The 17057-nt window shown below is 50.0% G+C and overlaps 1 protein-coding gene across 11 annotated transcripts in view; it reads right to left on the bottom strand.

The window, feature by feature from the left end:
* The window catches only part of SRPK2 (SRSF protein kinase 2), a 250181-nt gene that overhangs the window by 4611 nt on the left and 228513 nt on the right, over positions 1-17057 (bottom strand). For 6 of the 11 annotated variants that reach the window (XM_004739566.3, XM_045089679.1, XM_045089682.1 and 3 more), the window contains 5 exons: positions 14773-14873; positions 14553-14660; positions 9835-9904; positions 9115-9207; positions 8712-8804 (listed from right to left, as the gene is read on the bottom strand). In XM_004739566.3, the coding sequence (XP_004739623.2) occupies positions 8712-8804; positions 9115-9207; positions 9835-9904; positions 14553-14660; positions 14773-14873 (465 nt within the window). The remainder of the gene's footprint in view (positions 1-8711; positions 8805-9114; positions 9208-9834; positions 9905-14552; positions 14661-14772; positions 14874-17057) is intronic. The other 5 variants (XM_045089680.1, XM_045089685.1, XM_045089687.1 and 2 more) reach the window with 3 other exon arrangements.

Genomic DNA, 17057 nt, shown 5'->3' with positions numbered 1-17057 from the left:
CAGATTTCAGCACAGGCATAGAACTGTTGGTCGGTCTGGTCTGTTTTCCGAGGGAGGTGGACCTGCCATCTGAGAGGAGAGGGCTCCCTCCTGTGGAAGGAAGACCATGTCCCTAAGCACAGAGTCCAAGCTGCCACTCCAAGTTCACCCCCTCGCATCTGCAATCCCAGCTCCGGAGCTCCAGCACCCACCAGCCCATGACCCAAATCACACCCACTGCAAAGTGAGAGGGACGTGCACAATTACAAGTGCTCACTAACAGGAGAATAAGGCTTAAAAAACAACAAACCACGCTCCATCTGCTCGATGAATACTACTTAATACTTAATTACATGGCAGAATGTTTGGTACTAAAAGAACAGAAGACTAGAAGAACATGATCACAAGAGTAATTTCCACAGTCCCTAGAAAGGCAAAGCAGGTGCCCCCGAACTCCAGCTTCATTATGGGGTTTTACAGTGACTGTGGCTTTCAGCAGAGCCAGCCGAAGGAAACTAAGAAAGTTCACACACAACAAGCTAAAGGCAAGTTCTTTGGAAAGGGGAGAGAACTTCACTGACCATCTCTTCTGACATGCCCCGAGCTCACGAACGGATATACCTGCTAAGATGCACAGTTTGCCCAGAACAAAGAAGGAATGGCTTTCTGAGGGAGCTGGTTTCAAATTAAAATGCATCAAATTAAGTACAATCTTCCATGTAAAGAAAGAAGCTTTACTGGAGACAGCCACCTTAAAATCTGCATAAGAACACTGATGAAGACAGTACACTGCAGAAGACCAGGGCAATCTGTATTCATACCTAATGGGCTGTGAGCCAACAGAGATTTCTGAAGAACAGACTAAAATATCTACCTTCCTTCCACCAGGTAATTCCACACAGAAAACTATGTGCAAAGAGGCTGTCAGGAAAACAGGAAACAGGAAACGTGCAGAACACTTTTAGGCACTGATAGGTACTGACCACAGGGCAACAGTGCATCACAGAATACGGAACGGCCTCCCAAGGAGCAAACATGTGGCCACGCAGACAGCGGGAAAAATGTGCCAAGAAAAACGCAGGACATAAACTTGCCTAGGCCCTATGATTACATGCACAAGTTAGTATGTTCAATTCAATATGAAACACAGTCTTCTAAACAGTTGATAAAGTATGACTTCACTCATACATGGAATTTAAGAAACAAAACAGATGAACACAGCAGAAAGGAAAAAAGAGAGAGAGAGGGAAACAAGCCATAACAGACTTTTTTTTTTTTTTTTAAGATTTTATTTATTTGACAGAGAGAGCGCGAGAGAGCACAAGCAGGGGGAGCAGCAGGCGGGGGGCGGGGGAGTGGGGGAGAAGCAGGCTCCCCGTTGAGCAAGGAGCCTGAGGCAGGGCTCGATCCCAGGACCCTGAGATCCTGACCTGAGCTGAAGGCAAGCCCCCCAGGCAACCGGCCCTAAGAGTCTCACTGATAGAGAACGAAAGGAGAGCACCTGAAGGGGAGGCAGGTGGAGGGACGACGGGCCGTGGGGACTGAGGAGGGCCCCCGTGATGAGCACTGGGTGTTGTAGATAAGTGATCATCACTGAATTCTACTCCTGAAACCAATATTGCACTGTACGTTAACTAAATGTTAACTAGACATTCGATACGAAGGGGAAAAAAAAGGAAAGAAAACAATAGTTGATAAATGTTCCGTAATAAACTCTAAGTCCCCAAGCCTGTGCAGCTGCTACCGGCAGGACAGCCTCACCTGGTAAGGAAGGACCTTGGGTCCACTCCACAGCTCCCGCAAATCACATGCGGGAAATGCAGCCAAGCCACTCCCAGCACTTAGAATACAAAATAAAATAATAACACGTGTAAGGGAGGGAAATAAGAGACCAAAATGAGGGGGGGGAAATTGAGACCACTATTTTTTATTATACAAGTAGCTCCTGATAGGTCAACAAATTTTTACCTTGACGATTTTTTCTTCCCTAGGAAAATATACCAAGGTATGTTTCATTCAAAGTTTGCAAATAATTAGACACTTAACAGTGCCAGTCTTTATTTTTTTATTTTTTTTTTTTAAAGATTTTATTTATTTATTTGACAGAGAGAGATCACAGTAGACAGAGAGGCAGGCAGAGAGGCAGGCAGAGAGAGAGGGGGAAGCAGGCTCCCTGCCGAGCAGAGAGCCCGATGTGGGACTCGATCCCAGGACCCTGAGATCATGACCTGAGCCGAAGGCAGCGGCTTAACCCACTGAGCCACCCAGGCGCCCGCAGTCTTTATTTTTTAAACTGAGCTTCCTTTCCTTCTTAAAGAATGCTGAGAATCACTGACTCTTTCCTCTGGAGCCCAGCAAGGCTGGATGGATGGCCCTGACCTCAGCAGCCCAGCACTGCCCCCCACCACCAAGTCAAGGCTTTGGGACTACAAATATATTTGCCAATCCTAGATTATCAGAATGCTTTTTAATTTTTATTATTTTTATCTTATTTTTTATTTAGAGATGGGGAAGGTGCACACACACGTGCATGATGGGGTGGTGAGGAGCAGAGGGAGAGACAGAATCCAAGCACAGAGACCAAAGTGGGGCTCAACCTCACGACCCTGAGATCATGACTGAACTTGTAGCTCAGTCAGTTAAGCCTCTGACCCTTGATCTCAGCTCAAGTCTGGATCTCAGGGTGGTGAGTTCAAACTCTGCATTGAGCTCCGCATTAGGCATGGAGCCTCCTTTAAAAAAAAAAAAAAAAAAAAATTCTCTGTAGAAAACAAAAGGATAATCTCCAGGACCGTGAAGTAGGCAATGGTTTCCTGAATGGACATGAAAAGTACAAGTAACACCGGGGTGATGGACACTGGGGAGGACATGTGCCGTAGTGAGCTCTGGTGTTATAGGAGACTGGGGGATCACAGACCAGGACCCCTGAAAAAAATCATACATTATAATTTTTAAAAATAAATTAAAAAAGTAAAAACAAAAACAAGTAACAGAAGAAAGCGTAAAAAGTTAGACTTGATCCCAATTGAAGTTTTACACTTCAACATCATACACGCACATTCAAGAGCGATGAAAACGCGTCCACCCAACAGCTGTACCAGCTCCCAGCACCGTTATGCCTAAGAGCCGAAGACTGAAAACATGACCCACCCAGCCGTCAACAGACGAGTAGGCAAGCAGGCACGTCTCTGCACACACACGAAGTCCGCAGTCCCAAAAGCAGTGGAGGGACCCTGAGTGCACAGGCCACAGGATCCCACCCACGTGAGGTGACTGGCAGCGGGGCTGAGGGAGAATGCAGAGCGCGGGCTAACAGGCAGCGGCTTTCTCAGGGAGAGTGAAGACGGCTGCCTGACTCTGGAACGTGTCAGAAACTACTCAGCTGTACACCCGGAAACGCATAGGATGCAAGAGATCGCTTCTCGATAAAGCTGCTCTTTTAAAAAAGGGTACAAATCTTACCACAGAGCGACAACTGAAAGAAATCCAACACAGTTAATGCGCGTCCAAACTCCCCCTCCACTGGTTAGCAGCTCACAATGAGCGATGGGAGTACATGGGGTGAGCTCTGACTGAACCTGTTACAGCAATAATTTCATCACTTTTTGGCATCATATGCTTAAACTCAAATTCAAACGATTAAAACACGGATTCGGACCTATGGTCAGCTGTGGCCTGGGGTCTGTTCTTTTCCAAAGTGTCTGCTGTGTTCAGTGTCCTGAGTCGGCCTCTACGCGGTGGCATCATGGCTACAGCGTCCTCCCGTCTTGCACCCCAACCCTGGGTGGGGGGTGCCTGGACGGTGCAGCCTTCCAACAGGGCCCCGTGAGAGGGTGCGGGATTGCTGCAAGGGCGTCCAGGCTGAGAGAACACAGTGCCACCTAGATCTGGCTCAAGAAGACCTCCAAAAACCAAGATGGAACAGGGCTCCGGTTTCTGAGTGTACAAAGCCCTCGGGTGCCCCCTCTGCATCAGGCTGTAAAAAGACACAGCGAGTCTCGGATCGCGCCCAGAACCTCACCACTCAGAACTCATGTTTGAAGTCCGACTGTCACGCAAGTCGTCCACAACTAAGTGTCAGATTCACTGGAGTGAGGAGCCTTTTCTAGGTGCCTGCACCGCACCCATCTCCTGCGGAGATGATTCCTGCATGCGCGGCCCCCCACGCTGTCACCCGGCCGTCACCCACGGCCAGCACACCCTGCCCAGCCACAGCGGCCCCACGCTTCCCAGAAATCAGGCCATCTGGTGATCTGGGGTGATTCTGGGCAGCATCACAACCTTTCCAGCAGCTTCCATCTCAAACTGAGAACGAAGAACACGGAACAGAGTGTCTTGTTTACAGAGCTCCCCGCAGCGCCAGGTCCGTCTGGGGCCGCGCTGCATCCCCACGGCCACAGCCTGGGACATGGGAGGGCAGGACGCTGCCAATACTGCGGACACGCAGGTTTCATGCGCGCCCTGAAGTCTCCAGTAGCAATTCAAGGTCTCTGGTCCCACACACAGATCATCCTACACATTCCAGCACACTCGATGGCCTTACTTAGAATCAAAGCAATTAAAAAAAGTCAACTCCTCTAATACTTACATTCTCAACACAGTGACCTTTACTGAAACGGTGGCAGCCGCCTCAACCCACAGGGAGGTGGCTCCCGCCGGCACTGTCTATGCCACCACCACTTGAGCGCCAGGGCTCTTCTGGAGGACAGCTCATTCTGGGGCCCTGTCAGCCTGCTCTAGCCGCCATTGCAAAGTACAACCGAGTAGCTTATAAATCAACATTATTTTCTTGCCCATGGTCCTGGAGGCTGGTAGTCTGGGAGCGGCCGCCAGCCACACTGGCTTCTGCTGCAGGCCTTCCTCTGGGTCACGGGCTCCTCATGTCCTCCTGGGGCACATGCAGCGAGGGAGCTGGCTGGGGTCTCCTCCACAAGGGCACTAGTCCCACCCATGAGGGCTCCGCCTTCATGACCTTCTGTACTTTCCCAAGGCCCCACCTCTTAGTGCCACCATACTTGGGGGGTTAGGATTCCCACATATGAATTTGCAGGGGGGAGGCACCTTCAGACTGTAACAGGACAGGACAGGGACAGAATTCACAGAGATGCTTGTTTCTCTTGGGGCACATCTTCACACACTGATAAGATGATTTTTATGAGCAATCTTTGGTGGCTAATGTCCACATCGGAAGGAATAGCTTGCTGGTTATTAAACCCTAACAGGGTGAGAACAGGAACTACCGTTTGCCAAAAAATCTAGCTCCTTTTAAAAATTCCTGGCCAAGAAATAACTCAAACTAGTAACAACCATTTTACCCAGAATAACTGAGATGTCACTTAGCGGCACTTGATCTCGAGCTCGAACACACACAGCCTCCTTTCTCCCCGGCCTTCCAGTGGGGAGGAGATCTGCTTCCACCCAGGAGCACAGAGAGCACAAAAATGTGGTGCTGTTCACTCCCTCTCAACCACTGGCTATCTTCCAAGGTGACTTCAGCAAATTAGTAAGTATTCAGCTTTGCTTTTTTTTTTTTTTTTAAGATTTTATTTATTTATTTGACAGAGAGAAATCACAAGTAGGCAGAGAGGCGGACAGAGAGAGAGGAAGGGAAGCAGGCCCCCTGCTGAGCAGAGAACCCGATGTGGGACTCGATCCCAGGACCCTGGAATCATGACCTGAGCCGAAGGCAGCGGCTTAACCCACTGAGCCACCCAGGCGTCCCTCAGCTTTGCTTTTATCAGTTCTGGTACAAAGGTGTTTTTTAAAAAATTCTTTAATGGATAACACTGAAGATCTCATTACTTTCAAAATGTATATTCGCACATCTTACCAAAGCCCACCTTTAATGTAGCATCATCCTAGGGCACACGGTGAAATCTATTTTCACGACAGGCCCTCATTCAACATCGTACTAGTTCTGTGACTTTTAACCAGCCTAAGTCCCTTCTTGTCTCCAGTTATTATAACTCAACAGTGATCAGGACCAAAGCCTCAAGTCCCAGTCATTTTAGAGGATGTCTTGCCTAGTCACAAACACTCCCTTACATCCAAATGAAGAAGAAAAGTAATACCAGGTCACAGTGTTTTCGGTCTATATTTACCAAGGATGCCCAAACACACTTCCACTCTGCAGCTTGACAAGCCCCACAAAACTGCCCCACGCACGTGAGTCCCAAAGCGCATGCGCGACCGGGACCTGCCACTCCAGCAGCATGGTCCTGTGCTAGCACTCGGGATCCCATGGGGCAGCAGGCCGTGACTGCGCACAGACCACACCGAGTCCCAGGACCAGCAGCGTTGCTGACAGGGAGGCCAGTGTGAACATCGCCTACCAGCACCAAGGGCTATGGGATGGGCAGCTCTGAGCGGAGACCCGCCGGTGACCCGGTATCGGTTCACTATGCATCACTCATCAGCCTCTCCTGTAAAGACAGCACCTGCCAGCTGGGCTGAGGCGAGGCTTCCGGGCCCCGTGCCAGGTCTGGGCTTGTCCTTAGCAGGAGCTGTCCCTGGTGGTCTGCAGCCCAGGCAAAGCATGAGAGCATGAGAGGCTCAGAGCAGCTGCCTCCAGGAACAAGTCCGAGCACATGACCTCAAATAACTCCCACAACATCACTCTCTCACCATTCAGGTCCCTCTTCCTCCCCAGGGACAATGCACTGAGGGAGCTGCAGAGCCCAGGTGTTGCAAGCGGCTCCTCACTGCGGAGCAAAGGCAGCAGCAGCACAGTTAAAGGAACTATCCCCGCGTGCCTTTCTCAGCTGTCACCCCCCACAGCCTGACGCCGGAACCTGCTCACGCACCCGTGGCAGACCCTGCTTGGCTGAAGGGGCAGGTGCTGTGGTCCAGTGCCCTGCAGTGCCTGTCCCCTCCCTGAGAACGTCAGCAGGTCAGTAATGTCCCCTCTTTCAGGACAAACTAGGCTGGTAAGCTCTCTGCCATCATCCCCTCCAACCCCCACCTGACAATGGTGGCAGCCGTGGCTGGGGGTTCACTGCAAGTCGTCTGCCAGCAAGTCCTCCTGACACCTCTCCAGGCTCTGAAAACATTCTCCAGTGTGGAAGAAGGGGTCTGCCTGATGAAATCAGAGTTCCTCAAGTCACACGGAATCCCAAGCCATAACCATCTGGAGCTTTCCCTCGCTTCAACCATTTTCAAGTAACATTTTCTGGAAGTTTCCTATGCAAACTTGGTCCACTCTCCCAGGAAAACCACTGTCTAGAATTTCACCCTGTTTAGAGTGTTCTCTTGTTTCCAACTTTGCCTTAGTGGACATGGCACGAGCTACTAGAGTGCCACGCACTGCACAGATACCTCTTACATTTCTTTGCAACAACCACACGGAGGGGACCTGAAGATGAGACACGCCCAGCCTCACAGCACGCTCCCACCCAGCTGTCGCTGAACACGGTTCAGTGGCAAAACCATTCTGTTGCCCTCGAGCCTCCCAGGGCCTCCGTGTGAGGGGAACCATGCACGGAGCTTGCTCCCGGGACCCAAATCCAAAGACCACATAGATTCTGGAAACCAAAATACAGGCTGTCTGAAGAACCGTTCTCCCTGACAATCTTTTCTCCTGTGATAAGCCTTTAACGGGTAATAAGAGAGTAACTACATCAGTTACATGCTTCAGAGGCTGCCCCTCAGGTGATCCCAGAACAGCTGGGAGTCGGGGTCACTGTGCTCAGAGTAAGAGGCTCAGGAAATCGCCAGCTTCGGCACGGTCAGTTCTCAAGTCTCCGTGCATTTCACAAGAATGTGTAGAGGATGAAATGAGGGCTGATTAGGTCAACATCACCAAAGGGTATAAAAAAGGATTATTCCTCTAAAAGAGTAACTCATCTATCTCATAGGAAAATGCAAAGTCAAAACCAGTCCTCTAAATCTGGCTAAAGCAGAGAGGAACAGAGTACCAAGGACTTTCAGAAATTTCTAGAAACTCCATGTCCTGCTCAAACCAACTTTAAAAGTTATTTATTAAAGGGTGCTGCAGCCCTCACTGCCCACGTCACCCCCCGCAAAAAAATCCAAGCTGGGAAAATACGAAGAGGACCAACATGCTCACACAAAGGAAAATGGCAATGGGGAGGGTCCTTCAAAAATAAATTCCTGGGGCTTTAGGGTATTTTAAAAACTTGATCACTAATTAAAGACTACGCAAGGCAAAGAAACATCTATTCAGAGTCACGTCAAGGGAAGATCAACAGAACTTATCAAAGTAAATCGGCTACAACACAGTGTAAGTAATGCAACGAGAGAACAAAATTTGATTTCTCCGAGTTTGGGGCATCGGGCTTCACAGGCCCATGGCCACTCCCCAGTAGCTCAAACAGACCCAAGACGACAGGGACAGACATTCGTTAAGTCCAGCCCCTTGGCTCCCTCCACTCTGTGGCAGAAACACTGGGGCTCCAAGAACAGAGAAAAGGAGATCCTGAAGATCTCCTGAAGATCACTTAAACTCCTTTTTCCAAATCCACCAATATACACATGAGCTCAGACTGGGACAGGGAGGTGGGGAGGAGACCGAGGGTTTCAGGGAAGTTGTGCTCTTACAAAATCCGAACTCCACAGATACGAGACGGTTCGAGCTTTTGTCTTGAGAGCTTTCTTCAGCAGAATTCCCCAGCTGTAAACGTCCAGGTCTTTCTCCACTGCCCAAACGGAAATGCACAATTTCTCCTTTTGGGAGAGGATTATGCTGGAAATTAGCGTTGCATAAATACCGTTACCTTTTCTGGTGAAAAACTCCTTGGAATATTTCCCCAACATAGCGTATTTTCGAGGGACTTTCCCCAGCAGTTCAATGATCAATGCTATGTGATCTGCATTGGGAAACATTGCCAGCAAAACAGAAACACACGACAGTTTAATCAGTACACTGCATGCGGACACTGCTACCGCCCGCGCAGACAGAAACAGAGCGCCACCTGGTAATGCAAGCACAGATGCACGGGGTGACCACAGCCCAGGGCGAGTGCGGTCTGCCCTCTCAACTTTTAAATCAGCAGAGGAATTTGGCTAGGTTGCTTTTTGAATTTAGGAGACAGGTCTGTCACCATTAATGCTACGATCAGCAGCTGCTGTCCCGTTTCTGTCTGCATCATGGCGCTTTTCAAAAAGATGAGGTACTACCTCTGCGATTGAAGAATTCCCGAGAATATTTTCCAGACAGAGCAAAGTGCCTTGGGATACTGCCTAGCAGCTCTATGATGTGGGCTATGTGGTCTATGGAGGAGAGAAAAAAAAGGATACGGGAATGGGAGGGGCAGAGGGAAGGATGGGATAAAAGAAGAGGGAAAAAAATTGAAATTAGTAAAAAATCCAAAATAGATTCAAATCAACAATGTCTGCGCACACCATGCAGAGGATCCTGGGGCTGGCGGGCCTCAGGCACCGTCTGGAGCATTAACGGTGACTGGCCCCAGCTCACCCCCAGGCCACCCCAGCATTGCAAGCAAATAAGCATGGAGATGGTCAGGTTTACAGATGGAATTCAAGCCAGAATTCCCCGGTTTTCAACTCAGCTCCCCAAGAGGACAGAGAAATGGGCAGCAGACTGGTGGACACAAGGACCACAGAGAGGCTCTGCAGTTCCCACAGCCTGTCCTCTCCTGGCCACTGGGCACCAGACCGGGGGCAAGCAGGAGGCTAGGTGAGCTCGGGCCAAGGGCTCTCCACAGAGCTGCACATCCACTGTGCCCAAGGGGGCTTCAAGCTCAAGGAAAAGTGACTGAATTGGGCGTTTGAAAACCGGAACACAGCTCTCTTTTAGTATAGAAACACATTACTCTCCAGAAGCTCGGGTCTTTCAGGAGACCCCGCCTGGGATACGCGGCAGGCAGCGATACTCACCTTCATCTCTGGAGTAGTCTTCCCCAGAATGTGGTTCAAACAAATAATCTCCCGTTGCCAGCTCAAATGCCTAGGATACAACAGATGACATGCTAAGCACTCCAAGAAGCAGCCCCCAAGGCAGTAACTTTTTCTCCTTGTACCAGAGACCTCCATTTTATGAGGATCTGATCAAACCAAAGGGCCTTCTGAAAGAGCTCAACACCAGCTTTTTTCTTCCCTCCAAAAAGTACAAGGAAGTTTCAGAAATACTCTTCCATTTCCTCTCCTGGAGGATGTCAAGTCTATGTCCTCCCCTCATCCTGCAAGAAGCACGTTGGCCAGGTCTGCCGGGGACCGTACCCCCCTCTGAATGGCAGGACTGGGCTCGATTCAGGACCAGGGCTGACTCGTGCCTGCCCTCCGCCCACAGGCTGGCCCAGCCCCTGGCGAGCAGGTGAAGCAAGGACCCTCGTGTCTTGGGAACCAAGAAGTATTCCCAGCGTCTCATCATTTCTTTCACTTATGACTCAACCAAGGGAAAACCCAGAGCCACAAAGAAGGCTCTGTGGCTCCTGCTTTGTGCCCTGGGCTAGGAGGACCCCGGGGGGAGAGGGCAGGGAGAGCTGGCCTGCCTCCTGGTTTGCCACTATCTGCCCCCAAGCCTGCTAGCTGGCGGGGGAGGCCACGTGTTTCCGTTTCTGCTAGGCAGTCTTCTCCCCCTGTCCTCAAAAAAACCCTCAGGACCATGAGTTTCATCTGCTAACGGTATATAAAGATGGCAATTGCTGCTGCTGTGCCGATCCAATACCATGTTCTTAAAATCTTTTTTTAAAAAAGAAAAGGCTCAATCCTATTTTTGGTTTTTGTACACTTCTATTCTGTATTAGATCTTGCTGTTCTGAAAGGCACTCAGGGGCTCTGCCCTCCCGCATCCCCCATCTCCTCCCGAGGCCCCAACCAGGGTGCAGGGCAGGGCCTCCACCATGGCCTGCCACAAACCAAGGGTGGGCACAGGCAGGCCATGACCAGATCGCCCTCCTTTTATTTATTTTTCTTTTTTTTTTTTTAAGGAAAGGGTGACAAGATGGTCGAGCTACCCTGTGAGAGCACCAGTTCATGAACTCAGAATCCCGCAGGATCTGGACATACCCAGTGTCAGGTCACGCAAGTGCGGCAGAGCTGCAGAAGGTCCTCACCTGGGGCCTCTCCCCTCTACCCAATGAACAAGAAATACCTATTGCAGATCAGGGCACAAAACCTCACACGTGGCCGCGAACGCAAAGGGAACAGTCAGATCTCATGGTAAATGGCCAAAAGAGTCTTCCTCGCCTGGGACAAGCCATGAGGAAGAGGGGAGACCATGAGGAAGTGAGAAGCTGCTGCGGAAGCCCCCAGGACGGTGCTGGGGCTGCTCCTGACCCCGCCCTCGAGCCCTTGCTCACTCTTCTAGTTCGTTTTCAAGAACATTTCAATCGGGTGAAGTCTACTTCTTACAACCCAACACAAAGATATTAACTGAGTATTCCTTGAAAGATGACCGTTCTGATTAGCACCCATGTTATTTCCAATGAAACTCTCAAATCAAAGAAGCCCACAAAGAAAGGATTTAAAAGAAAAAAAGGAAGAGGAAAGGTAAGCTGGAGGCTGTCCTGTCGGGCTCTCTGGTCCTAGTTCTCTGAAGAGGGATGAGATTTTCTTAACAAAAAAACCTGTTCAACACTGCAGAGGCAGGTATTGGGAAATGTCGGCCGGAGTGCTTTCTAGTTGGCTTCCATAGTGGGAGCCACAAAACTGTGGAAGATGATTGCCTTCCACTCACCAAGTCCCTCCAATACAACTTTTACTGTTACTGGTTCAATACTCGGGAACTGTGAACGCTTTCCTCCTTACCTGACCAGATCCCCTATCAGGATGGCCCCCACACCAAACTCTGTTCTCAGGTTCTGGGAAGAGCGCACACTTCTTTCTTGGATGCCCTTCCACACAACTCTAAATCAGTAAAGTCGCCTCTTCTTTCTGAGATGTGACTAGTGCTGAGGAAGTCGGGTGACGTCTGTCAGACTGGCTTTTCCTACTTCTAGGGCACTCACTGGGGCCCCCTGCAGAGCCTGAGGAAGTGCCCTCTCCTGGGGCTCTGACACAACTCCACACCTTGGCCCGCAGAGAACTTTTACATCACATCCACTTCCATCTGGAGGGGTCCCAAAAGTCCAGAAAAAGACAAGAGGATCAACAAGTGGCATATTTCAGTTACTCTGCCTCGCTCTGTGGTCCGTCCTGACAACAGCACAGGCACTCCTCACTGAGCTTGAGCACCAGCTGCTCACGGGCGCTCTCAAGTCCACCGGGGCGTGTGCGAGACTGACGCCATGATGCCATGAAAGGACCGCACACCGCACCCCCCCACCCGCCGCTTCAGGCTGGAGCTCCAGTATAGCGTCGGATCATGACTTTAATATACTGTCGTACTTCCAAACTTCAACACAAGCAAGGACTGGGAAAAACTGCCTTGTGTTTACCAGGTTCTCTAGGAAGAACAAAAGGGACCTCTCAGCCTCGCCCTCCGGGATGGAAGGTGGGGCTGGGGAACAAGGCTTGCCCTCTTCCAGAAAGAAAAAAGAAAAAAGAAAAAAAAAAATCACCCTGGTGACAACCAACTGAATTTAAAACTTTTTTTTTTTAAAAGATTTTATTTATTTATTTGACAGACAGAGATCACAAGGCACAGAGAGAGAGAGAGGAGAAAGCAGGCTCCCTGCTGAGCAGAGAGCCAGATGCGGGGCTTGATCCCAGGACCCTGGGATCATGACCTGAGCCGAAGGCAGAGGCTTTAACCCACTGAGCCACCCAGGCGCCCCTGAATTTAAAACTTTTAAAAACCCTCCAAATAGCCCTCAAGCCCTGAGGGAGTTTACAGCTACTCTGGGGGAGGGGAGGCAGGAGAAAGGAGACAGGCTGCTACTTCTGTGCCACTGTTTACAGGAGCGGAAGTGGCCAGGATGCGGATACCGTGTGAGGGGACAAGTCCGGGCTCATGGAAGACAAGACAGACAACAGGTATAGAAGTATTCTGACATCTCCACCATTATTCTCCTACCTCTGAGATCCTGTCCTATTTTTCTGGTTATATCACCAAAATTTAACACCCCAAATTAGAAGCACAGGATCTCAGAGTTGAAAGAGCCCTCAGGATCTAATTCAGGCAGCCTGGTATGGTCCCTTCTGTGTTGCTGGGGACATGTAAGCTTGACCTCACCACATCCTGAAATGGAACATTTCTCTCCTTCCTACTGACCTGGGCTCCTGCCGCTTCCAGCCCCGGCCCCCACCTCCGCGCTCTAGAGTTCCGACCCTCCCTGTCCCTACTTGCACAGCAGTCTCCAAATTCAAAGCAGCCACCACAGGCCCACCAATTCTTCTCACCATTCTTTTCCATACCTAGCACAGCAAAGACCTAAGTTCTGATACTCACTGAAAAACTTGGTTTTAAAAATTATTATCTAGTATAATTTGTCAGAGCAAAGTGGGTGGCTTCGCTCTGACAAAGGGACAGTTGCGTTGGTGGTATAGTGGTTAGCATAGCTGCCTTCCAGAAAGGCACAATTTCCAATCTATTGCCTGAGATCTTCGTAACTTTACACAAATATCTACTTTTTTTCATATCATCTAGCACCACGCTATAGAGGTGAGCTAGCGTGGTGCTAGAGGAAGGCTTCCGGCACAGCCAACTCTAAAGAACTGTTAATCTCTGAATAACAATGACATTCATTCCTCATTGCTCTTTTTATTAAGAAGACAAGTGCCAAGTTTCATACACAAAGCCTCTTGTTTTAAATATATCAGAGAATTTGGAAGAAAAAAATGAAGTTCAAGAAAAACATGAAATAGCACCCCAAGCCCCCCCCCCTCCCCCCACACACCCAGGCTGGGAAACAGGGTCAAGAAAGAGGAACTGAAATTGGCTTATGGGTGAGGGCCCACTCATGCTCATCAAGTCACAGGTCAGCAGTAAGTGAGAAAAAGGCCCCAGTGAGGGCCTGGGGCTCAGTGTGGACACAAGCAATCTCGTGATGCAACCAAGAAATGAAGACACACGGGGCAAAGAAGAGGCATCCTGAGGCCCTGACGAGATGCCGGCATGTTCTCCCTGGGAACAGACTCAAAGGGGATCGTGCAGCTGCTGTGTCTGGAAGTCAGTGGACAGCCTATAGCAATAAGCCAGAATATTCTCTAGGTTTTGCCTTACAAAAGAGAGACATTCCACACTGGCACAAAGGGAAATCCTTTCCTTTGCGGTCAGGACAAGGTCTGCCAGAGGTCACCAAGAAAGGCTCCTGCCTTTCGACCTCCACCTTCCCCTCAGACACCACTGCCTCCTCCACAGCATGAGTGAAGGGCAAACCTGCAGATGGCCTACAAGCTTTCAGAAACCAGGAGGAATTACTTGAAGTGATTTTGTCTCCAGAGCAGAGGGTGTGGTTCTCGGGGCGGTGGCCTGAAGACGGCCTTGACCAGAGACTGTCTATCTTAAGACTAAATCAGAGATGCCCAACCACCAAACACACCTGAGAAGAACTCAGCTCTTCCAGTTCTCAACAACTCAAAGCAGCACACATGCCCTCTCCCATCCCACAGTCGGGAAAATGCACGCCACAAGCCACGGTGGGACTGTCCCATCACGAGCCATTAAGGGGATGAGCCTTTACACAGAAGAGAGTGGCCGAGGCCGTCCTTACCATACACGCTGTGCTCCAGATGTCAGCAGGCGTACTGTAACCTGCCCCTATTAAAACCTCTATGGATCTGTACTGACGCGTCTGGATGTCTTCTGTGAAGTGTTTATGCTGCAAGGGAACACACTGCATTACCAGGGAGGAAAACAGGTGTTAAGAGCAGAAAGTGTGTTCTAATATATGATCACGAGCAAAATGTTCTAGAAAGAAAACTTTTACTTACCACCCAACAAGCATTTCCCAGGTCGGCAATTTTAACTCTAATTTTCTCTGCATTCCGCGGATCCAGGGGATTCACCAACAGGTCGGCCGCCCGGGTTTTTGCTGGCGTGAGCAAACAGCAGGACAGTTAGTGTTGGGACACGGGGTCTGATGTACGCACACAGTGCTGGCCAGCCACAGTCTCCTTTTCCAGACAACTGATGGGATGATCGCTTAGACCTGGAACTCTGTAAGTTGAACTCAACAGCATTTTAAATTCTTGGTCTCCATTTCTGGAAGATAGTTCATAAAAGAGAGCACACTGCGCTGCCCAGACACCTCCCTGCTCTGGCCTTGTCTTTTCTCCTTATATCCTGGCTTCCTTCACCTCTAGGTTGACCCTACTCGGCTCCCTTTCGCGTCTTTCTAGCCTCTCCTCACTGCAGCAGAGCCCACAGTGGACCACATCGAGTTTACCTGCACATCATCACGTGAAACCTGAAGGTAGTGAAGACATGTCCTGAGGTCCAATCCCCCTGTAAGTGACACCTGTCCACCTGGTCACCACCTCACCTGCCTCTCCTTCCACTTGGGCTGAGCACACAGACTTCAAAGTTTAGGTGACGGCTGATTCACAAATACAGATGAAAGGCCACAACTAATCAGCTTGGGTTTGGCCCAGATTTAAACCCAGGGTGAACCGGAGAGAAGCTCAATGGCAGACACAGGGTCACCAGGCTTCCTAGCCCTCCGGGGCCAGAAAAGCTTCTCAGACAAGTCCAGACCATGCTCGTCTCAAGCACAGTTAACCAGGGGCAACTGACAAAGGAAAGCCACTGGGAGGGGCCCAGACAGAAAATCCTGAAGCGAGTAAGCGTCTTCAAACGTCCCGCTGACCAAAAGCTTGTATTTCTAGAGGGGATGAGTTATGACCATGGCTCTTATTTCCTGTAGAAGTCATCCTGAAATGGTATTTACAGACTAAACCGAAAAGTCCACTCAACACAGAACATTAAATACCCCTTCGTTCGCTCAAAGCTGGGCACTGCTAAAGCACACACAGCCTCCTTCAGTGACACCTGTGCCACAGAGCCCCGGGCTCAAGGGCACTCTGACTCCTGGGCATTCCCACACAAGGCCACCACGCTCACCTGTTAGCAGCTCAGCAAGTAAGCAAGGCAGCCAGGAGCTGGGGCACCCACAGAGCTCTCCAACATCTTAACCCTCAAGACCCACTCCTCAGGCCTGTGGGTCAATGTAAACAGGCCAGGCTCACGTGTTCCCTTTTTGCCATCTGTCCTATGACCACTTTCTTCTAAGGATGCCGGTGCACTATGGGCTTCACCAAAGGCGGTCTGAGCTGGTAGAACAAACAGGAACTCACAAAGGAAGAGAAGGAAAGCAGAGACCCACATGAAGAGCAAAATGTTTATGGTGACTGGCGGGCAGGCAGAGAACAGAGCTCCAGGAGAAACATCAACACGCTGACCCAATGGAGAGGGGGCCACACTAGAAATGGTCAGACGAATCCTGCATGTCATTCAGTCAAGGAGAGCCAACAGGCAAAAGCATGGAAGCTGAAGTCTGCAGAACTGGGCTCCAGGGGTTAGAGCACTGATCTCGTGAAGTCTGCAGAACAGGATTCAAATCGAAGTTTCAACATCAACAAGTTATAAGACTCTGGCACGTGACTCAAATTCTGTGAGGCTCAGTGCTCCAGAAAGAGGAGGAAGAGGCCATGCTACCCCCACCCAAATCAACCAATCAACATAGGAAGCCAGGCCACCCTGCCCCCAAATCCCAGGCAGAGGCTTCCACCAGCCAGAACCAAAGCCCCACTAGCAGAGAGCAGAGAAGCGAAACAATTCCGATCGACGTTCTAAACAAGAAGGGGGTGAAGCTCCAGTTCTGACCAGCCCAGAGTAAGTTGGTGCCCTAGGGTACTCGTGGGGAACGAGGGGTCTGCGATCACCACCCATTCCCAGGTATTTATAAAGATGTCTCCCAGAAGCTACATTATTCAAGTAAGTCAGAGGAAATGCACTGTAAAAAACACAGCATTGCACATGTTCTATATAGTTTCTTTGCATTTAACCCCTCTCATCACTAGACAAAGTCTCTCTGGTGACAGGTAGTTATCCTCCTGGTTCAGGTTGGTCAGCAGGGACCCTGCTCATGATGCCTTCCAAGTAGGAGGGAATTCATTCCAGAACTTTAACTGGTGAAGAACACAAAGCAGGCTTTTAAAGGAGAATCAACTTGCATTTCTGACTTTCTTCTCTCAGTGTGATGATTCCCCAGGCTAGG

This window comes from Mustela putorius, unplaced genomic scaffold (genome assembly GCF_011764305.1).
Source record: "Mustela putorius furo isolate JIRA1106 unplaced genomic scaffold, ASM1176430v1.1 tig00003845_pilon_pilon_pilon, whole genome shotgun sequence".
Lineage (NCBI taxonomy): Eukaryota > Metazoa > Chordata > Mammalia > Carnivora > Mustelidae > Mustela > Mustela putorius.
The sequence above is the reverse complement of the archived record's forward strand: the minus strand, read 5'-3'. Positions and strand labels throughout refer to the sequence as shown.